The 24481-nt window shown below is 36.0% G+C and overlaps 2 protein-coding genes across 2 annotated transcripts in view; one reads left to right on the forward strand and one right to left on the reverse strand.

Annotated features, from left to right (window-relative positions):
- The first annotated feature begins 7827 nt into the window (after window positions 1-7827).
- On the forward strand, window positions 7828-8929 carry LOC114656553 (C3a anaphylatoxin chemotactic receptor-like). Its single transcript, XM_028808194.2, has one exon. The coding sequence runs from the start codon at window positions 7893-7895 to the stop codon at window positions 8910-8912; it is 1020 nt and encodes a 339-aa protein (XP_028664027.1). The 5' UTR covers window positions 7828-7892; the 3' UTR covers window positions 8913-8929.
- Window positions 8930-9116: 187 nt separating this feature from the next.
- The window catches only part of zgc:162816 (uncharacterized protein LOC571260 homolog), a 32172-nt gene continuing 16807 nt past the window's right edge, over window positions 9117-24481 (reverse strand). Inside the window, exons 5-8 of the mRNA XM_028806962.2 lie at window positions 24053-24174; window positions 19597-19786; window positions 18689-18794; window positions 9117-10619 (exon numbers count right to left, since the gene is read on the reverse strand). Of these exons, the coding sequence (XP_028662795.1) occupies window positions 10530-10619; window positions 18689-18794; window positions 19597-19786; window positions 24053-24174 (508 nt within the window). The 3' untranslated portion in view covers window positions 9117-10529. The remainder of the gene's footprint in view (window positions 10620-18688; window positions 18795-19596; window positions 19787-24052; window positions 24175-24481) is intronic.

Genomic DNA, 24481 nt, shown 5'->3' on the forward strand with positions numbered 1-24481 from the left:
GATAGGAGAACCACTCTGGAAAGTGAGACGAAAGTTTAACGTCAGACTTTAAACATACAGGTTTGCACAATAGGAACCACATAATTTTGTAATGCGAGCATGATGGAACAATAAAAACACCAGCATCTGAATATCTCTGTCCATTAATCACATGAGCTTAAGAAAGACCTAGAGCTAAGCTTTAGTTGAAGAAAAGGTTTGGTATTGTTTAATTCAAATGATTTTATATAACAATTTACCACATAATATTGTGTTCTAAAGTAAAGCATTTTTATAAATAAAAAAATACAGATCCTCTTCTTTTTGCTTAGCCTATGTGCAGTGTAGCCTGCATTTTAACAAAGAAGCCCTTGGGCAGGGGTCAAAATGTAGTCCAAGAAAAGCCTTAGAGCATATTGAATACATCCACTTTGAAGCAGCAAAGGTTTTGACTTAAGAAAATGTGCCTTCCACGTGTCAACAAATGTAAACTTGAAGAATAAATGTTATCACAGGATTCTTGGTACCATTTCTCTGAGTAAGAACAAGTTTCTTGTTAGCTGGTCTACTCATTGTGCCTGCTGTGGATGGAGTTTTCACATTTTCCACAGCTGCATCACCAATTGGTACTTCAGGATGCACATTTTCCTCTTTTAGTCTGTTCAGCTGTTTCACAAATAGTTATGTTCTGCCATGGCTTGTGATAAGGGATGTTATGCATAAAAATGGGCCAAGTGACTAATATAACAGAAAAACAGTCAGCATGCCATGAAATCATTTGATTTCAGTACGCATTTGCTATGTCACCTATTGCAACAGTAAATGACTCAAAATATGGTCATGCCCAGCAGCACATGTATACTCAAATCAGATTTTATTCATATGCCACATGTACTCAAATCATACCTTTTATATGCAATGCTGGAACACACATTGACTCACATATAGAAACAGTAATTCAATGGGAAATGAGCACTCTGGTCTAAAGATTATTTCTCCTGAATGGAAACAGTCAAGTTCTACATTACATTGGTCGTTTTGGCTACAGCATCGGTCTAACCTGAGATGCTTGCCGTGTATTGACTGTGGCAAGGGCTGATTTTCTTCTGTTACATTCTATATTATTTTACATAGCTGAATATGCAACATTCATACCAAGCGTGCACATAAAGGTTCTATTGTACTTTGAACAAGACAATAAACAACTTACTATACTACATTACATTTTTTATCCAATCCTTAAATTTTTGAAAAGCCAGTCACCTGTTGTCGATACTAAGTTCACAATGCCAATCAACACTGTGCAAGTCTCTGTCAAGTAACTGTGCAACTCTGGGGAAATGAAAAGTGAGATTATGAAACAGAACTTAACCATGATGGAACAGACTGACGCGCCACAAAACAGTTACCAAATTTTGTTGTGCATGTCAAGTTACTACCACATTCTCGGCAAAAGCAACGTAAAGCTGAAGATAACATTTTTGTGTGATTAAAATTGGTAACTTCGCTGTTTCTTCTTGGTGCACAAGACACTCTTGTCCATATGTCTGCAGTCCAAGACTGAAATAACTGGTCTTCCAGAATTGACTATGAGGTCATAGTCTTTATCACATGAAATGAAAGACTGTGAGTTATTATAAGCGTGACATTTCATTGATGATTATTGCCTAGTTGTCTACAGAACGGAGACAATAATATTGATGTGCTAAAGGATAAGCATCCCCCTGGAACTGAAAGGTTGCTGCAGAGGAAGACGAGTAGTGAAGTGAAGAGCACAGCTGCTCTCTCCTTTTAAAAAGGCTGAATCTAACAAAAATGTTTTGGTTTTTATTCTTTCTAAAACAAACATGAATATGATGTTTCACAATATGTATGCAACCTCACAATACAGATCAGTAAAGGATAACGACCACAACTTGGAAAATTCACATATTTGATAAGTTTAAAAGGAGGTTTGTTGTTTTTCAAGTTGAAGTTGTCTTCACAATCATTATATATATTCATTTGCCACATGAAATTACATTGTAAAGTGAAGTTTATTTTGTACATTAAAAAAACAGCTACCCTACTCTTGTATTTCATAATGAAGCTTATGGGTCCCTGGGTCCCATTGTAAGAAAAGCCTTAAAATTTACCAAGCATGTAAATTTTTCAAGCAAAAATATTAAGAGTATTGATCTGTGCCTTAACATTACACACATATTGCAAAACAAAAGCATATTAATGTAATTTTAAGAAGGAAAAAAAAAACATTGTTGTGATATTAAGCCATTTTAAGAGGAGAATGGCTGGGGACTCCACTTTGTTGCTCATGTTCCTTTGCAGCACCCTTTGGGACCAGGGGCGTGGATTCACCTTGGAAAATCATCGACTAGGGAAAGTCTTTGCCTAGCACTATTTGTGACACAGAATGTTGATGCCCACATGTAAATTGCTGTCTCTGTTCTGTAAACAACTAGACAATAACAACTGAAAAAGTAACACTATATTCTTTCATTATATGGAAACTTATTTTTTATTATTTCACAATGACATTCCCTACTGCTGCTGGACTGATAAATGTATCATATCATAGCTTTAAAGAATAATCGAGCACACACGTGGAATGTGATGAAGTAACAAAACGGAAGAGGCATTAAAAGGAATCCTTCTAGCCATTCATCCACCTTCCTAACCCACCTACTCTGGGCAGGGTTGTTGCGCTGCTGGAGCCAATCCCATCAAGCATCGGGCATAAGGCAGGTACAGTCCCTGAAAAGCGTACTAGTCCATTACAGGGTGAAAATACAAACAGACACATACACACACAAGGGTCAATTTAGCAATACCAATTCATTTTAGTTGGCTCATGTTGATTTTTAGCAAGTTTAGAACAAGTGTTTTTAACACAGGCAGATTGGTAGTGCAGAGCTGTCATTCCTGCCTCATGGTGCTAGGATCTGCACGTTCTCCCACTGTATTTACGGGATGATTGGTATCGTAAGTGTCAGCGAGTAATCGGTAATTGGTCAATCTACTCTACCTCACACTATACTTTGTTCATTCCAAGTTTTGTTTTTATCATGTGTGCGCATAGTACACCATGGAAAGTGTGATGAGCAGGTGGCTTAGCTCTTTCAAAAATCTAAGGCTTTTACAAGTACAATGGAGTGCAATCAGTTCATTTCAAATTTACTATTGCATGTATAAAGGTACAATGAAACTCATATGTGCGTGTAACAGGTGAAATGTAGGTGCCATTTACAAAAAAATCAGGAGTGGTCTCCCTTAGACTTTCTCATATACTCAGATATGGGGATGGATATTTGAGGAGTAAACCACAAGAAATTATATTTTTATATTATGTACATTAAAGAACCATGAACAACAAATCAAATTAATAATATATTGAACAATTATAGTAAAAGTAAAGTTGAATAAAATCGGACTCTGCAGCTGCATGAATAAAAGGTAAAGTACCACTTCTTATTAATGGAAATTGCCCAAAAGTTGACAGAAATCTACATTTAATCCCTAATACTTAAAATTTGGTTGACCTAAGTAAAAGCGTACTCAAGTTATCGTGTTTACATACATACATACATACACACACACACATAATTCCAAAAATTGTATTTTCAGACTCGGGAAGGTCTAAAACATTGATATTCATCAAAATCTCGAAACTGAATCTTTGGACGATTACAATACTTTCCCTATACTTCGTTTACGAGAAAGTTAAAAAATAATCATACCATTTGAGCATGTACTGTATCTGTCTGCTGTTAACAAGCCATGGCAGAACATAACTGCTGAAGAAATAGAAGCAACAGTAGGATAATAAAAACAAAATAGCATAGCAAAGGAGATGTGTGCATGCCACAACTCCACTCATGGCGACTACTTCAAAAAGAGGAAAAAGTTCTTACCTTGAGAAAATAGGCTGTCAGAAGCATGCCTCAGAAACACAGAACATATGTTTTCTTACAATGGGATCACGTTACCCATAAGCTCAATTATAAAATGGAAGAGTAGGCTAGTTATTTTTCAGACATTTATAAAATACATCCATCCATCCATCCATTTTTCAACCCGCTGAATCCGAACACAGGGTCACGGGGGTCTGCTGGAACCAATCCCAGCCAACACAGGGCACAAGGCAGGAACCAATCCCGGGCAGGGTGCCAACCTACCACAGGACACACACAAACACACCCACACACCAAGCACACACTAGGGCCAATCGCCAATCCACCTAACCTGCATGTCTTTGGACTGTGGGAGGAAACCAGAGCGCCCGGAGGAAACCCACGCAGACACACGGAGAACATGCAAACCTGGGTCTCCTAACTGTGAGGCAGCAGCACTACCACTCAGCCACCGTGCCGCCCCAGTATAGAATCAGTTATCTTTATTTTTTATAAAGAAATTGTCTACAGAAAACCAATATTGATCCAATCATAAGCAAACATGTTTATGTAAGCAAATTGTACAAACTGAGGACTAATTTGGTAAAGTTATGGGTAAAGCTGACAATCTATGCCCAAAGTCATTTGTTAGCACAATCTCGCATTACAATTACCACAATTACCGCTGGACTGGAGAAGGACTGATTTTGAACCAGTGTTGACCAATAGGAAGAAAGAAAAGGGAGTTACAAAAACATTCAAACAGAAGAAGAGCAGGAGGTAACAGCACTGAAGTAAACATAGCTTCTCTATTATAAGGGCATTCAAGTTTGGCCCATGAGGGCTGTAATGGCTGCATGATCTTGTTCCAACTCATATTCTTAATTATCCCAGTCCTTGCCAATAAATAAAGAGCTTGTCATTTGATTATATGTCTTTCTAGTGTTTTCAATATGCTAAGTGAGGTCTTAGGATGACTTACATATATACATATACATACAAAAACACGTTCACATGCTATCTGAGTATTCGGAGCTCCAGGCCGCAATGTTTCACTCTCTGACTTCACTGGGCTCGTGAATTTCCAAGCAGTTCATTTGTTACTTTGTATATTAAAAAAAGCAATTAAAAATAAACAATTTTTTTCTGAAAAAAGGAAGCAAACTAAATGTATAAAAAATGTATCACTCCTATCTAAATGCAAATGGTATTTCTGGCTAACCAGGTATATTTATTTTTTTCTATAACTGACTAAGTTGAAAAATCAGTGTTAAATCACAAATCAGAGAATTTCATCCATCCATCCATTTTCCAACCCGCTGAATCCGAACACAGGGTCACGGGGGTCTGCTGGAGCCAATCCCAGCCAACACAGGGCACAAGGCAGGGAACCAATCCTAGGCAGGGTGCCAACCCACCGCAGGACACACACAAACACACCCACACACCAAGCACACACTAGGGCCAATTTAGAATCACCAGTCCACCTAACCTGCATGTCTTTGGACTGTAGGAGGAAACCGGAGCGCCCGGAGGAAACCCACGCAGACACGGGGAGAACATGCAAACTCGACGCACGGAGGACCCGGGAAGCGAACCTGGGTCTCCTAACTGCGAGGCAGCAGTGCTACCATTGCGCCACTGTGCCGCCCAAATCAGAGAATTTGAGTAACTTTATTTTCTCTGAATTGTCTGACTAGTAGCTGCCCCTAACAAAATCATCAATAGCACGCCACCCTTATAAAATACAGTATATGCCAATTTATAGTACAATTTCATGTGGCAAATTGATAGATACCATGATTCTGAAAAAATAACTTCAACTTAAAAATGAATTATGTTTTAAGGCTTTTGTTTTTAAGTTTAAATCTCTGCCCCACAACTTCAATTTTAAAACAAAAATTCATTTCATGTTGCAAATTAATATATACCATGATTGTGAAGAAATAACTGACTTGTAAAACACCACACTGTTCCTTCAAGCACTTTTTTTTTTTTTTTACAAGGTATTGGGATCCAGCCCACCCTGAGGCCAAGTTCTGACGTTACAGGTCTAGTAGATCTTAAATATAAGAACATGACATTCTATATTTCTCATTTTCTGTTTGCATTCAGGTTACATCTCTGGATTATAACATGCAGCGATTCATAGTCTTATTAGGTAACTATCCTAGATGTTAATTTTATGAACATGTAATACCAATACTCCTCAATGTCAGGTCAGTTTTGCTTTCATGCAATCCCTCTCCACTGGGAAATATTGCGCTGCTGCATTACCGTAACTGGAGCCATGTTAAGTATGACAAAAGCAGGCTCCCATAAATGCAGAGTGAAGTTACAGTACCTGCCTTGCCCTTAGCTTTACTTTTATTGAAACTGACAGATTATTCAATTTGTTTTTTCAATTTTATACGCCATTCATCCATTTTCAATCTAATGTGATGAACCCAGAGCACATTCTGGTGGCACTAGGTATGAAACTGGAACCAATATGCATATTATGTTACCTGGTGTCAGCCCAATAAAACTGTGTGTATGTGACTATGCTGAAATTATAAGTGGCCTTCTCCTCAAACCACTGATGCCATGGAAGGCACTGTAATCCCGCTATAGCTACAGCTTGGCTCCTGACAAGAAAATAGTCCACCAGGCGTGTTCAGAAAATTCATCAATGCAGTGTACTGTCCACAGACCAGACACGAAAGAGAAACACTGCTTAGGTGTCCAAAGACTGTAAGAAATGATCAGTGTTGCCAGCTATAATAAACTTGTGCAGTGTATTGGATGGAGGTATCAATGTTCCTTTCATGGAATTCAGCCATGCTTCTTTGATTTGATGAAGGCTCGTTAAGGTGTGCTTGTTTCTGATCTCTTCGTGTTTGTTAATCTTTTGCACATCATTTCACCTTTTGTTTTCATGCATGCTCCATAAATGCATGAATGCACCACTGCCTGTTCTGCTTTTTGTTCCCGAACATTGTGGTGGTTAAGTGTGCATTTTGAGGTTAAAAGGGAACTACTTCAATTTTAGTGGGATGTACTGCATTTGAAAGCTGACAGCAAAGTTTGCTGAAGAGGTGTTGAACACTTTTCAAAAAGAATTCAGTTTTATCTTCAAACAAAATTAATATAGGTATTAAGTTGATTTAGCATTAAATGTCATTTTTTTAAAGAAACCTCATGAAAAAAAATGTAAGCAATTATAACCGTACAAATGAAACAGTTTAAATTCTTTTTTTTCTCTCACTTTCCTTCTCCGCTATTTTAAAATTGGGAGGAAGTTAATTTTTACAAGTGGGGCTATGATAGGAAGTTCCTAGAGTAAAAATGATGGGATGAAAGGAAACAAAATTAGGTAATAACAGCTGCAACCTCAGAAAGCAGACTTAACATGGCACTGTGAAGGAGCAAAAAGCAGAGCAAGCGGCTAAAAAGACAAATAACTGATGGGCAAGACAACATTTAGCACAGAGAAAACATGAAATCAAAGGTGCACAAGCATGACGTGATCATTGCAATGAGTATCCAAGAACTGTACCTATATCTTTGAAGGTCACTCTTTAGTTCTGTTAGGATGTTATAAGGATGTCTGCATTCTTTGTAATTGATTGTTCTGCATCACAGACACAGAAATGCCTGATTTAAAGAAGAGTCTGATAAAAAAAAAATGGCTAACAGATGCCACCTAGTGGTGCAAAGCTGCACAATAAGTACTCTAAATTGATCTGTGTTTATTACACTGCAATGAACTTTAATACACTTACTGGGAAGCCCAAGAACAGGAAACAAGCGGTAATTTGATAAATGGCACTCAACACCTGCTAAGAAATTCTAAAATACACCATTTGCAATCACTTTCTCCAAATTTGTGGACACATTGGCCAAGCATAAACATATTATTTAAAATGTTGGCTACTCTAGAAAAGCATTCATGAATGTTCTATATAGTGCCTTTCACTGGAAGCAAACACCTGTTTTGGTGAGACAGTAAAGACTAAATTTTATTTTTTGTCTCTTAGAGGAAATATGTCTTCCATGAACCTTTCAAGTGGAATGAATGTCTACATCAACTTCAGCGAAGCCAAAAATGGCAGTATGACATTGAAGGAGTTTGTACCATGGATGGATGTCTGCTTGAATTTAGCTTTTTTCATCCTGGGAAGCTTGGGAAATGGATTGGTCATTTATGTGCTAGGATTCCGGATGAAGAAGAGTGGATTCCTTACTTATGTTCTCAACTTGGCAGTGGCAGACTTTGGGTTCTGTGCCCTTCTCCTACTTCAGATTCCTGTTAATTTGGCCAAATACCATTATATGTATAGCCTGGCAGTTTGTAAAATGGAGCAATACCTGACTCGTGTATTCTTTTATGCTGGCTCTTTATTCATTGCCGCCATTTGCTTGGAGCGCTGCTTGGCCATCCTCCACCCTATATGGCACAAGTGTAAGAGGCCTGCACGTACCACTCCTCTTGCCTGCACACTGATATGGGCTTTGTCCTGCTTCATTGCTTTACCAAACCTCATTAAGTCAGATATCATCAGTTTTGGCAAAAGAGGTGATCGTTGCTTTGTGAATGACATTAACACAGTCATCCTTATCTCCACTTCTGAACTGGTCCTGATATTTCTGCTCCCCCTGGCTGTGATCTTAACGTGTTCTGCTGTCATAATTAATAAGTTGAGAAAAAGGGGAAAAGGTCAGAGTCAAGTTAATCGAACAGTATGCCTGGTGGCTTTCTTATTCCTGCTGTGCTGGACTCCGTTTCAGATTGGCCAGTATATGCACCTCATTCAAATGTTCTTTCTCAAAGACAATCTGCAGTTTCGAAGTGTAGCCAGTACAATGGGCTACTACTGCGGATTTCTCCTGTACTTAAACAGCTGCCTGAACCCAGCAATTTATGTACTTATGGGTAGAGATATTAAACAGAGGGTTGTGAATTCACTGTCCTCCCTTATGGCCATTTTTGAAAAAGCATTTAGTGAATCAGAGAATTCAACAATGCTTAGCAGCCTGAAAACATCATCTAGTACTGTTCACTAGATCAGCCATCAACAAGCTTGCTTTTGTATTAGCTCATCATTACTTATTCCTTGAGGCACTTATTTGACGTATTTATGAATTCATATTGTCCTTTAATCTTCTTGCATACCATTTCAATTTCATTTTGCTTTATTACGGTAGTTTAGTTTCCAGGTTACAATTTTGGAACACTGAACTATTCAATTCAAAGCAGACACATCCTCATTTAAGCTTCAGTATAACTTGTATTTGATTTTCTGTGCCAAGATATTTTAAATAGGTTTAAAACAGAAAAGACAAAGGTTATCAAGACTGGAAACTAAAATAGTAGGCACAATATGGCCAATACGAGCCATATGTCAGTACAGATAAACCTATTTACAATAAAGTAAATTTTAGCATCAATAAAAAGTAAAACATAGTGGGTACAATGTAGCCAATAGCTCAGTGCAAAAGTGTGAATGAACACCAAGATGTGGCTATTAAAAGTAGAAGAAGGAGGAAAATCCAATTAAAAATTTGTGCTTTACTGAAGACCTACCTCTTTGGTGTAAAACCCTGAAAATCACAGTGTTTCACGGGTGCCACTCACCTTCACGAGTGAATGGGGCCCTGGGTTTGTTTTCTGAAGCAAAGGTTTTCATGTAAGGAAAACAAGAATGGTCTCCAAGTTATTAGCACTACATCATAATACCTACAGTTGATGTTCTCCTCATGAGAACAGGTAATACTTATGATGGGTAGGACCTGCCATCTCAGTGGCCCCATACTCAGGTCAAACAGCAGAAGACAAATTATGCTACAAAGGCAATTTAGAGGTTTTGTCATCAGAAATAAAATTCACATTTTGTCATTTAATATTATTAAAATTCAAATATGACTGATTACAAGACACAGAGTTTCATTTTATTACTAGTAGCAAAACAAGGATATGACCTTACCTTCAGTTTTTATTCCAAAAAATTATCGACAGTGCTAACTAATAACAGCAGCCTTAGCATTTGAATTGTGATAGCCGTCTTTCATTTGTAGACCTATTGATTTTCAATTTCTGCTTAATTATATTTGGAGAATCTAATAACCACAAAGCAGAGGTACAACCTAAGGCAGACCACAGCAGAACATCAGAAATTATGAGCTGTGAAAATGCAGTTGATATCGATCCTTTCAGTCCATGAAACAAAACCTGTGTTACTCTGTCTTTTTATAGTTTAAACATGATTGTATTGTAACTTCCCAGGTGATGCTTGCTTGCTTTTAGAGAAAATAGAAGAAAAACAAATACAATCTTCATACTGGTTAATAACTATTTTTACAAAATTGGAATGAAATGTGTGAAGTATACATTTCACTTGCATTAACAGATTAATATTAATTTGCCTATCAGATGATTTTCTAATCAATACATAATTAAAAAAACAGACTTTATACATTAGTTTGTGTATTGCAACTAAAAATGAAAAGCTGTCTCATACAGTTTAAAATTTTAACTGAGCAATAAGTATGATGACATTTGTTACTTGATTTCCAAGTACAACACAACTGGCTGTTTTTGGCAGTGTCAACCAAAACTGGAAGGTAAAACAGTAGCTGTAGGACACTAAGGCAACTCTGAGGTGATTTTAATTATTATTTCCTTTACCAACCACGGACTGGTTTCCATGTGGCAACGATTTTACCCTCTGAATGGACAAAATAGGTGGGATGCATGGCTGCAGTGGCACAGGACTGAAAGACAAAAAGATAAAAACTATAAATTGACAAATTTCAGAAGCTTATTTGTGAAGTGGTTATTAGGAATTGAAATTAGGAATACACACCTTGGTGCACTGTATATTTGCATAAACAAGGGAGAAACTTGTCTTCATTAAGACAAGAAGAAGTTTTCAGGGGCAAACATGCATTTAGACTAGCTACAGTATGCATTTGTTCATTTTCTGCATCTGATATTCCCAAATGTGGCAGTGACATTACATGAAGCGGATGATGCAACTGATTTATTTTAACAAGTGTCAATTTTCTGTAACTGGACTGAGATGAACTGGAATCTCCCTTTTTGCACAAAAAAATAATTTTTTTTAAATTTTCAAATAAATCATTTAAGAATTTACACTATTTACAGAAATTACACAAATAAGCTACTTTCTAAAATTTTTACCTAAAAATATCTTATCTTATTAAATCATTGTCCTCATTCTGAATATATGTAAAAAACATTATCATTGGCTTTTTAGGACAACGTGGTATTTACATTGGTGTCTGCTCTTCCTTAATTGCAATTTTAAAGGGAAATAATGTAGAATTAAATAAGGAAGCAAAGTGTTAAGACAAAAACATTGAAAAGAAGCATTGAGTAAAAACTTAAGTGGAACAAATACAAGCATATTTACAAAATAAGAAGGGAATTGAATGTCTCAGGAAGAAATAAAATGGGCCCTATGTTAATCTTTCTGGAACTATATTCTAACAGTCACTTCAGGTACAAGAAGTACACAAGTATTTTTGTCATTAAAAATATGCTTTACCTTTACCTCATAAAAAAAAAATTAAAACAACAAAAAACAAAACCACACTGCAAATACAAATGAGTGCACTCTAGAAATAAAGGTCACATTAGAATGTGATATGTCAAGACAAAATTAACTTCTTTAATCTTAAACAGAGAACGGTACACAGGACATAAGCCACATGAATAAAATCATAAATAACATTAATAAGGTTTATCTTGCAAAATTCTATCTTAGTATTTTGCTGTCATAACTTTGCCATGAACGTAAATTTATTGAACTTCCCTGTCGTTTTTATTTTTTCATTTATTTATTTATTCTTTTATTTTTACGATTTACTGATACTTCATTTTCGGTTTATAGCATATCATGTAATGCATGTCCAGCGGAATATGTGGGGCAGACATCAAAAACACTTGCTATACCTACACAGGAACATCGCAATGCAGTCAGAAGAAAGGACCCACAATCTTGGATTTACACACATACAAGTTCGACCAGACACACATTTAAATGGGACTCTGCAAGTAAAATTCAAGGCTAATAAAGTGCCAGAGAACTGGTTGAAACATGGCTATCTGATGAAAATGCTATTTACAGACATTTCGAAATGAACCCATCATATGCAGACTTTAAAAGAAGAACATGCAAATAATAAATAAGAGTTTGTGACCAACACCCACCAAAACTCAATTAATCAATCCCCCTCCAATCAATTTCTTCTGATGATGATTCCTGGTAGGAATCGAAAAGTTAGGAATAAAAAAACTATTTTAAGATACATGATTCATTTGCTCTCTTTGTGGATTTTCAGCTACTTCATTTACTATACCATATCATTATAAGTCACTGCATTGCCATTTTGGGCTACAAATTATCTCCAGTTTTGTAGTTCACATACAATTTTTAGATCTGCAGTGTGAGGTTTCTGTCCTAGGACCACAAGTATCTTGATGTTATCACACCATTTGTATTTTCTAAAACAAATTACTTTTAGTTCCTTGAAACAATCTTTACGTTTGAAGGAAATATAGCTCTCTTTTCTGACTAAGATTTTTGTCATGTTATTTTTGAATTTCTTCCAGACTCATACTTCTTTTTTGGCTATTCTACTGGTATGTCCTTTTGTTCAGCTATATTTCCTGGTTCATCCTACTCTTTGGATGGCATGTTCATTTTATCAACATTCCTTTAAAATGACATGCAAACCTGTTTAAATGATACAGTACAAGTGAGACAAAAGTTGTTTGTCACAAGTGAATCTATCTGTATAGCCAATGATATATTTAATGGAATGCTGAATATTGTTCTCACTCACAGACTCACAACTAAAAATAAAAACATTTAATATTCTTTGATCACATGGCAATATTAATTCTGTTTTTGGGTCCAAAATATGATTGGATTTTCAGTGGTCTAAATGGCTTATTTCATAATACATGGAACAAATCAACTAAAAATAATTGATTTGCTTCTGTTCTGTTTGGTCAGTAGCTTTCACCATCTTGGGCATGGTGAAGACACTTTACACAAATTAATTTACTACTGAAAATTCAGTAAGGCACATGAGGATTTATAGTATCAGTAAAAAATAAAACACTCAAATTTTGAAAATCCTTACAGAGAAAGCTGCAAAAAAAGTTTCATCAAAAGGCAAACATGAACAAATTTTTTTTCCAAATGAAGGTAATGTTTAAATTTTAAACATTTCCAAAAAGTAATTGCGCAAGGAAGAGAAAAAAAAATCAAGAGGCCATCCTCAGTGTTTGACTATGTTAATTAATTTCAGATTTATCATAATTTACATAAGTGAAGTTATTTCTCTAATTGCAATATGTTTAGTATTTACAAAAAACAAACACAAAATTTTAAAGTTTGTAAAAAATACAGATGAGATTAACTGTATACGGCTTAATCAAAATGATTATACACCATTTTAGAAGAGAAAATAGTTCCTTACCTTTTTTGTGAACTAATACTGAAGCATTGCCAAAGTTATCTTATTTTTAACTCACACTCATTCTTTTGTTATAATTGTATACCATACCTTTAATATAAATCACTTCTAAAATTTCTCCCAAGTGACAGCCTATGACGGAAAATTACTTTAATCTCCTTTCTACATTACTTCAACATAGAATTTATCAGTAGGATTTTTGGTATTCCAAAATAATCCTAATAATCCAATGTAAAGTTCATTTGTCTACAACTCCATTCAGAATAATATGGGATAAAAACCAAGACAAATACGCTATATAAATCATTATTTTCCTGAAAGATAGAAAAACAAGCCAATGTGAATCGTAGGGCAAATGAGAACATGAGGGCAACCATTAAGAAGGCTATAAAGAAGGCTAAAAAGATAGTTGAAGAGGAACAAAGCAGAAAAGGCAAAAGACAAGAGATTCTTTCAGTACTTTAGCACTAAAAGAACAGTCAAGGAGGAGGTGAAGTGCATCAAGAATAGTAAAATAGTAAAGGGGAATTAAAAAATAGAAACAGTGAAATAGCAGATGCTCTAAATAAGCATTTTTCTGAGATCTTCACAAGTAAGGAAGTGGATAACCTCCCAGCGGTAAATGGGACTACCAAGGAGGTACTGAATGATTTGGAAACTGTAGAGGGAAATAGTCTGAAATCAAACAAATCTCCAGGACCAGATAATATTAACCCTAGAGTTCTTAAGAACGTTAGTGAGTACACATATAAACACTTGAGACATATTTTTAGGAAGTCGCTGCACATGTAGGAAATTCCAAAACACTGGAAAATGACAAATATTATACCACTATATAAAAATGGTGACCAGGCATATCCAAACAACTATAGGCCAGTAAGGTTAACGTGCATAACAGGAAAATTAATGGAAGGAATTATTAAGGATAAAATTGAGCAGCACATGGCAAGTACAGGAGTTTTTCTGAACCGTCAGCATAGGTGCAAAGGAGGGAGATCATGTTTTACTAACATGCTAGAAGGAAGCAACACAAGGGTATGATCAAAGTGGATCATATGATATTATTTATCTTAACTTTCAGAAAGCATTTGATAAGGTGCCACATGTGAGGTTGGGCATCAAACTAAAAGAAGTGGGAGCTCAGGCTGAAGTTTTTAGATAGATGTACAATTGGCTCAGACACAGGAATCAAAAGGTAATGTTGCGCGGAACCTTATCAGAATTGGCTGATGTTAAGAATGGTGTTCCACAGGGGTCAGTGCTGGGGCTGCTACTATTTTTAATATATAAATGATTTAGATAGGAATATGAGTAACAAGCTGGTTAAGTTTGCAGATAATACCATTACAGAAGGACTTGGATAGCATACAGCCTTGGGCAGATTTGTGGCAGATCAAGTTTAATGTCAGTAAATGTAAAGTATTACACATAGGAAGTAAAAATGTTAGGTTTGAATACACAATGGGAGGTCTGAAAATCGAGAGTACACCTTATGTGAAGGATTTAGGAGTCGTAATGGACTCAAATCTATTGACTTCCCGACAGTGTTCAGAAGTCATTAAGAAGGCTATACAGCGCCATGATGTGTAGAGTACAAGTCCAAGGAGGTTATGCTCAAGCTTTTTAAGGCACTGGTGAGGTGTCATCTAGAGCATTGTGTGCAGTTTTGGTCTCCAGGCTACAAAAAGGGCACAGCAGCGCTAGAAAAGGTCCAGAGAAGAGTGACTAGGCTCATCCCAGGGCTACAGGGGATGAATTATGAGGGAAGATTAAAAAGAGTTGTGCCTTTTCAGTTTAAGCTAAAGAAGATTAAGAGGTGACATGTTTGAAGTGTTTAAAATTATGAAGGGAATTAGTACAGTGGATCGAGACTGTTAAAATGAATTCATCAAGAACACGGGGACAGAGTTTGAAACTTGTTAGGGGTACATTTGGCACAAACATTAGGAAGTTTCCCTTTACACAGAGAACCATAGACACTTGGAATAAACTACTAAGTAGCATGATAGACCCAAGACTTTAGGGACTTTCAAATCTAGACTTCATGTTTTTTGGAAGAGTTCAGTGGATAGGACTGGCAAGCTTTGTTGGGCTGAATTGCCTGTTCTTGTTCAGATTATTCTAATGTTCTAAAAATGCCAAAGTTAAAAGAAAAATTAAGTTTGATTGTGGTATCAATGAACACATCTGCAACAAAGACAGCAGTCAACTTGCTAGTCAAAACTCCCTGTAGAGCAAAACTGATTCTAAATGTGCACTGTAAACCGATTTCATCATGGATGGTTTAACTACACTAGTTTCCCACCAGATTTATAAAGCTCCACCAATTACTTACATATCTGGCAATATGAACACCTATTGTTCATAATGTTTTCAAAACCTACAAGACATTTAAGATCTTCTGCCTCTCGTCTACTAGATCAGGGGTTCTCAATGTCAGTCCTGGGGACCCTCGTGTCTGCAGGTTTTTGTTCCAACCTGCTTCTGTTTCTAATTGGAATCCTGGGCTAATTAAGTGAACTCTTATTGCCCAGATTCTGTGTTTTGGGAACAATATATATATTTTAAAATGTACTTAGCAGTTATTTGGGAACAATATTTTCATCTTGATGCTCATTCTATTTTTCCAGGTGTTCTAATTGTTTAATTAATCCATTGTTTTCTAATTAATGGGTCTGACACTAAAGTAGTTGCAGCCTTTCAAGCTTCAGTGTTGTTTGACTGGGTGTCTGCTCGTTTTTAATTGTCATTATTAAGACACAATGAAGGGAGCAAACTGCACAGAGAAAAGGCAAAATATAATGAAAGCAACAAAAGTGAGTTAAGCATTTAAATCTATAGCAAAAATGGCAATATTTCTAAATGTCTTATAAATGTAAAAATCATGCCCCTGTGCTTTCTTAATATAGAATACGAGAAGAGAAAAAAAAACAGCTAATTAATTGAGATCAGTGTTACCAGTTGTCACTGATTATGAATCTGGTTGAAGTAAAAACCTGAAGCCACAGTGGGCCCACAGGACCAACTTTGAGAAACCCTGTACTAGATGACCTCAGGTTTTTCTAAAAAAAAAAAAACTTAAGTGAACAACCTTTCTGATATCAGTTTTTGGTCAATCATAACATTTAAATCAAGGCTAAAGGACTAATCTGTAATCAATGCTTTCTTGAACTCTTCTTTTGGCAAAACCATTCTGAAATTGACTCTGTCTTGTTTGACAGTATTACAGATTCTCTATGTTGAATCGTTTCTACAATGTAACATTTTCTGTTTTGGACAGCATGTTCTTTGCAATTTCTGTAGTGTCTGCCCAAACTGGATGTTTGTATTTTTCTTAACTGTGCTTTAATTTTATTTGCTGTTTAATGTGCTTTGTCATGGTCTGTGCAGTGCATGGTGCTACTACATATAAAATAAAGACTGACTGAGTGACGGAGTTGAATTGTTCTAAGTTACTAAGAATACATTTTTGAAATTACACAAACTGATAAAGCACTGTGGTTAAAGTGTATTCTTTGAAAATGTATAATTCCATAATAATGTATTCAATTAATGCAGAATTGTGTCTAAACTGTTGCATGGATCATTGTATAAAGCATCCATGAAAGACCAGAATAATACGGACCAAGCTATGCTTATAATAGTTGCATTTGTAAAAGTTAAAATATATATATTTTTTTTTACTGTTCATCCTATTGTACTATTGCTATGTTCAGTTTTCACATTTTTTCAAGAATGTCACTGTGCTAGTGCTGCTGTTTCACAGATTCAGAGACTTTGGCTTGAATCATGGCCCAGGCATAGTTTGTTTGAACATTACCCTGGGGTCCACGTAAGCATCTTCTGGGTTGCCTCTATTAACCTAATGAGGTGCATATTACATTGATTTCTAACTCTAATTGGTCCAGCGTTGAGAGATGTAGACAGGTGTCCAAGTATTCCCTACTATTGACTGCCATGAACTTATAGTACTTGTGGTAGGATAAGTTCCAGTTCCTAAAAGCCCTTATAATAGACAAGGCTTTTGTTTTTGACTTGGGTTGTGCCTGTCCCTTTTTGTATGATTTATGCTTTCACTCTAGCTCTTGATCCTCACTCTTTATTTTACTATCTACTTAACTTTTTACTTTTCTCATTTACTTTAGCTTTACCGGAGGATAAACTCCAGGCCCTCCACTTACATGCCTTATTAATTACATACATAATGTCAATGGCAATTTTCATTTTCTTGTGCACCAAGAAGCCCTTTATGCCCCAATAATGTATATCCAGAATCTCATCTGAACATAAACTATGGGTGTGTATGTGGGGGTAGAGGTGTAGTATGGGGAAAAAGTTTAACTTATGGTTGTGTGACAGTTACTGTGTTGTTTCAGCCATATTGTTAAGCGAAACTGTACATTTAAATGTGAACTGCCATAACACACTAAAATCATGTTGCATCAAACAATCCACATAAATAAATTAAAACAACAGCTCAACATGTTTAACTATTTATTAACTATGTTGGATAAGGAGTTAAGATATTTCATCCCTTAAAAGCTTTCTTCATTTTAATTGTTCATAAAGACTTATGTTGACATTGCTATAAAAGCTGGTGTGTGTTTGCAGATGGAAAACTGAATGATCAAATCTTAAAACAAGACAATTTCAGATAAAAAAAATTATCCTCCAGTGAGAACAGAATATGATGCAAATAATCATTCGCTATCAAACTAGAACTGAAGATCCACCCCTCCCTCTCATTCACTGGTCAAGAATCCTGTCTTCAATTGAAAACTGTGATCCTGTGTGAAAGAGCTTCCTATCTGTAGACTACTTTCATTACTCTGAGGTATTTATTTAGAAATGTTTTAGCAAAAAATACATACCTTTTACACATTGTGAGCATGCAAATGAATGACATGACAAGAGGATTACGCAATATGAGTGATTCAAGTTTTTTCATGGAAATTTTTATATTATTTATTTCCTGTTGTCCAGCTTAAGTCAACCTTGGTTCCAGTTCTATCAGAAATTATTGCTATGTCCCCACTCCACAAAATCGTAAGATTAAAACATTTTTTGGCCATTACCTCAAATTGCATGGGGTAAGTATCATATTCAAAAAATATCATTTCTGAGTGGAATATTCCTTTAAGGATGATGCTCCATGTACAATACGTACAAAGAAAAGAAAGTTTGGGACATGAATTGTGAGGCAAGGTCAATGATTTATAAGCCTGTGCTAAAATAACTTCCATATCTCTTTAACTTTACTTCTCAAAAATCCACTTTGGTTACAAGATAATCATTCAAACATTATCTAGGATACACATAAAATCGTCACTTACATGGTATGGAATGACTGACAACAAGGACCCCAATGGAAACTTTGCGTAATCAAGTTGCCCCGAAACTAGTTCAATTATTCCATGTTCCTGTGTCATTCCAAGCAATCTACAGAAGACAGCATCACACATAAAGCAGTGAATGAAAGATTGCACAGTAGCTAACAATAACTTTCAATGTATTAATCAGCTGATGTCTTTAACTAAAGCAAGTTCAAAAATGATATGGATATAACCCTTTCTTTTTAATATAGCAGTTGTCTTTTTCAGGTCAAGCGACTTTCCCAAAGTCACATATTTACAGTCGGAACTGCACCGGTAAGCTTTTGGTTAAAATTCAATATTATATTTAGTTGTCCACATCGCCTACAAGATTAATGCATATTTGTGACATTGAGCCCTGGTCTTGTTTGAAATCAACCTTATCCACCGCGGGCTGCCACAACTGACAAAACAAGAAACAGAATATACCTTTTTTTTGGTAAATAATTGTAATTATTTAAACAGAGAAGAAAGGTGAAAAACTGGATTAGAAAAGTGCTACATTAAAAAGAGAATAAAGTTCCCATCCCATTGGTGCCCCACCAAACCCAACGTAACTCACCCCATTCAAAGATGGCTGGGAGGAAAAAAAGAAGTGCTAGCAGCATCACCTACACATCTTGATTATAACAAAATAAGGAACAGAACATTTTTATATTTGTCACCTGACTGAAAGGGATTGTCACTCTAAAATAACTGATCTCATACACCGAGTGTCAGAAAAAAAAAGGTCCAAACACATGAAGCTAAGACAAGAAAAAAATATAACTCATATCAGTTAAAGCTGTCCCAGAATACTGTTCTGTTAGACGTGGCTGCAGGGAGTCTCTTTCCTGTCATTTAGTTTACTTAAAATCAAAGAAACTTACTTCAAATCTGGATGCCCATCAATAACTGCAAATCCTGTCTGCAGGTGGCCAAGGCTGTGAAGACTGAGAGCAGTCCAACCACAATCAACTAACAGCTGGTTACGGTGCGGACAGTGGCCAACAACTCTTGTCAGCACACGTACTGCCACATCTTCCATCTTACAGGAGCCTAATAAATACTGCTGCAAATCTAAAAAAATAAATAAATAGAATTTTAACTTAAAGCCTACTTCTCTCTTTCTGGTGTATTTAATGCATGATATAAATAGCATCAGTATAGCAGATCATGTATGTAATATTAATTAGACTTTCTTTATCACTTTTTTATGACATTTGCTGTAAATGTTTCAAAATAAAATTATGTAGTATTAATAAATGCTTTTGACTGATTAAATTAAGTCTTACTTCCAACTGAAATTTAAAACCATCATAAAATCGCAGTCTGAATAAGACTTGGAAGTGTTTATGCAATTACTGTTCTTAAGTTTTAGAAAATCAAAAATTTAAACAACACATAAACAGCTACAGTGATCCCTCGCTATATCGCGCTTCGCCTTTCGCGGCTTCACTCCATCGCGGATTTTATATGTAAGCATATTTAAATATATATCGCGGATTTTTTGCTGGTTCGCGGGTTTCTGCGGACAATGGGTCTTTTAATTTCTGGTACATGCTTCCTCAGTTGGTTTGCCCACTTGATTTCATACAAGGGACGCTATTGGCAGATGGCTGAGAAGCTACCCAACTTACTTTTCTCTCTCTCTTGCGCTGACTATCTGTGATCCTGACGTAGGGGGTGTGAGCAGGGGGGCTGTTCGCACACCTAGGCGATGCGGACGCTCGTCTAAAAATGCTGAAAGATTATCTTCACGTTGCTATCTTTTGTGCAGCTGCTTCCTGAAACGACATGCTGCACAGTGCTTGGCATACTTAAAAGCTCGAAGGGCATGTATTGATTTTTGATTGAAAAACAAACTGTCTCTCTCTCTCTCTTTGTCTGCTCCTGACGGAGGGGGTGTGAGCTGCCACCTTCAACAGCTTTGTGCCGCGGTGCTTCGCATACTTAAAAGCCAAACAGCCCTATTGATTTGTTTGCTTTCTCTGTCTTTATGACAGTCTCTGCTCCTGACGCACACTCCTTTGAAGAGGAAGATATGTTTGCATTCTTTTAATTGTGAGACAGAACTGTCATCTCTGTCTTGTCATGGAGCACAGTTTAAACTTTTGAAAAAGAGACAAATGTTTGTTTGCAGTGTTTGAATAACGTTCCTGTCTCTCTACAACCTCCTGTGTTTCTGCGCAAATCTGTGACCCAAGCATGACAATATAAAAATAACCATATAAACATATGGTTTCTACTTCGCGGATTTTCTTATTTCGCGGGTGGCTCTGGAACGCAACCCCCGCGATGGAGGATGGATTACTGTAATCCTAAAAATGCTCATGTTAGTAAATTGTGACACTGGAAACGAGGGCTCCAATGGAAAAAAAAAATTTCACAGGGCTATAAAATCACATTTCATGTAAGCAGAGAACAGACGCTGTATTTTCAGTTGACTCTTATTTTAGGGTGACACAGCAAATTATGCTGATGAGGGGGTGGGGTGGGGGTGGAGATTCTCTGCTGATCACAATTACAATACACTTGCTCTTGCACTTCAAGGATTGTGCAGGTAAATCCCAGGAATCTTTGTAGGTTTCCTGATTTTCTTAACCTTTTAAAAGGAGAGATGAGACTTTTAAGTGCAGTACTTGTTAGAAGTACCACACAAGAGACAGAAATAGAGATGTTTGTATCTATAATAATAAAAGGCAAAGCCCTCACTGACTGACTCACTCACTCACTGACTGACTGACTGACTCATCACTAATTCTCCAACTTCCCGTGTAGGTGGAAGGCTGAAATTTGGCAGGCTCATTCCTTACAGCTTACTTACAAAAGTTAGGCAGGTTTCATTTCGAAATTCAAAGCGTAATGGTCATAACTGGAACATATTTTTTGTCCATACACTGTAATGGAGGAGGCGGAGTCACGTATCGCGTCATCACGCCTCCTACGTAATCACGTGAACTAAAAACAAGGAAGAGATTAACAGCACGAGTCACACGCGGGAACGAAGGTAAATGACGTTAATTTTTGACTGTCTTTTAATACTGTGTAAGCATACATATTAACACATGTGCAATTAAACGTGTGCATTTACGGGGTGATTTCTCAGGCTTAAAAGCTCACCTTTTATCAAACGCGGGAACAAAGGTAACTGACGTTGTTCACTGTCTTTTAATACTGTGTAACCATACATATTAACACATGTGCAATTAAACGTGTGCATTTACGGGGTGATTTCTCAGGCTTAAAAGCTCGCCTTTTACTAAAAAGGTAAATGCAAAACTATTTTCAATCAGTTTATTGAAACGCTCCCGTTAAGGATTGCAATAACATATTCGCGAGATAAAAGAACGAAGTAGGGGGAAATGGAGGAACAGCCGCAAACAGCGAAGAGCAAAAAATTAATTAAACAATTGAGAACGGAGCGAGTTAAGCATACAAGCATGTTCATAAGGGAAACAAAGCATGGTGTAAAACGTAACTTTAAATTAAGTTTATAGAAACGCTCCCGCTGCGGATTGCAATAACATATTCACGAGATAAAAGTTTAATGAGAAGACACGAGGTATAAACGAACCACACACCGTGGCGCAACGTTAGGGGCAACAGTTTCAACCATTCTATGATCTGCTTCTCGCAACTGAAAGACGGCACATGGCGGATGTTAGCCGACTTGCTGACCGCAACGTTAGGGGCTTCAACTATGGCGCTGACGCCACATCTTAGTGCCAACACTTTGCAGACTGTACTTAAAAGACACGCCCTCCTCACTGGACAGTTAAAAACACCAATCAAACTAACGATGACATCAAGTATTACCCAATCAAAAGTAGGAAAGGAGGCATCTTCATAAAATGCGTGTGGGATGATTTGCATGAGACGCTACTTTAAAAAAAAATAATAAAAAAAAATACGGGATAAATCCCGTCCAGTATTGATTCAAAATGGGACGCGCAATTTATGTGAATGTATGTATGTATATATCTATGTCTATATATATATATGTAGATATGTAAATTTGTATATGTATATATATGTTTATGTGGATGTGTATATACGTATGTATATGTACATATGTGTATATGTAGATATGTATATATATATGTATATATATGTTTATGTGTGTGTGTGTGCATATTATATATATAAAAGACAGCAACACTCATAACATATATATATAATATATGTATATATATATATATATATATATATAATATATGTGTATATATATATATATATATAATATATAAATATATATATATATATAATATATGTGTATATGTATGTATATATATATATATATATGACAGCAACACTCATAACAATGACAACACAATTACATTGACAATCATGTTACGTTATTTTTAAAATGTTTCCTTTACTTTTTCATAACCTCTTTAACACACTACTTCTCCGCTGCGAAGCGCGGGTATTTTGCTAGTAACTCTTATACATTATAGAAAAAGCTGTGCTCTGAGAAATGTTAGTCGTTTGCAACTATAATTTAGGATGGCAAAAAGGGGGCACATTTCAAGTCTCCAGTGTGCCTAGAAAAAAAAGTGAGAAAAATATGAAAAAATATTAATTGGAGTAACATGAAAAACTTTACTGGAATTGTATGAAGCAAGGTTATTTTTTAATAGTGTTGCTAAGGCATTGCACTGCAAAATACAAGGTTGCCAATAAAATTGCCATTGTTCCAAATTAAACAAATGTTTATGTAAAATGGGAAGAAAGACTTTGAGGTAATGCTACAATAATTTCCTACCAGGTGTACTTTAAAATTCAATAGATGGTATAAAAAAAGACATTTTACAAATGAGACCATTTACTGTAAATCAAACATGAGCTGCATTTTAAAAGTGTGCTTCAAAACAGCAGTAGCAAGAAATATTCTTTTGGTGAACAAGTGGCAATATAAGCCTGGAGGTGGTCACTAAGCATGATAGTCTACTGAGTTATAGTATGATTAGCTAAGACTTAGTGTCAATCAGTTAATGTAAGAAGCTAATCTGGTGCTAAACATAGAAATGCATAGAAGGAAATGTTCTTTAAGGCTGTTATTCATTAATTCTTTATTTTGTTGTTTTTAAAACTTTGAGTATGATGAATACAATACAGGCATTTACTGTAAAAGCATCCATATGCTGTTACAGTGCAAGAGGGATATCTCCATTATAAAAGAGAAACAACTAGATTATGCTCTGAATGTTTTACACAAGTCTGTGACTTGTACAAACAATATTTTAAATCAGATTTAAATGGTTAAACAACAATGAAACCTTATGAGTTTTAAAGTACTTTCTGAACTATTGCAAGATTGCAAATCTACAACAATACACTTACCATAAAAGATGTAATTGCCAGGGTGAACCTCATTAAGCAAACCCATGTCTTCAACTGGAAGACTACATGAGGGGGTGGACCCAGTAGTGAATTTTGGGCATGAGATACCAGCAGATTTTAACCTGTTAAAAAATGTATTACTTAGTTTAAATGCAAAACTACTTTATGTAAGTGATCTAAATATACATAACATATTCCTCTAACTTGATTTTGGTAGTATAAGGTTAACTGCATCCACATCACTGAATGTCCTTATTTAAAACAGTCATTACTTAGCTAAAATAATATACTAGATTTCTATTTATGGACTATGTGATACTGAAGTTGGTGCACTTCTCAATTTTTCATATGCAAGTCTCATTACAGCACTCCTTTTCTGTCTGTAGATATATTGTCCCTCACACCTACCTTTTAATCTTTTCGATGTGC

Source organism: Erpetoichthys calabaricus, chromosome 8 (assembly GCF_900747795.2).
Source record: "Erpetoichthys calabaricus chromosome 8, fErpCal1.3, whole genome shotgun sequence".
In the NCBI taxonomy this organism is placed as follows: domain Eukaryota; kingdom Metazoa; phylum Chordata; class Cladistia; order Polypteriformes; family Polypteridae; genus Erpetoichthys; species Erpetoichthys calabaricus.

Excerpts from the sequence above, each read along its gene's own strand:
- LOC114656553 (XM_028808194.2), top strand. The coding sequence starts at position 7,893 with ATGTCTTCCATGAACCTTTCAAGTGGAATGAATGTCTACATCAACTTC.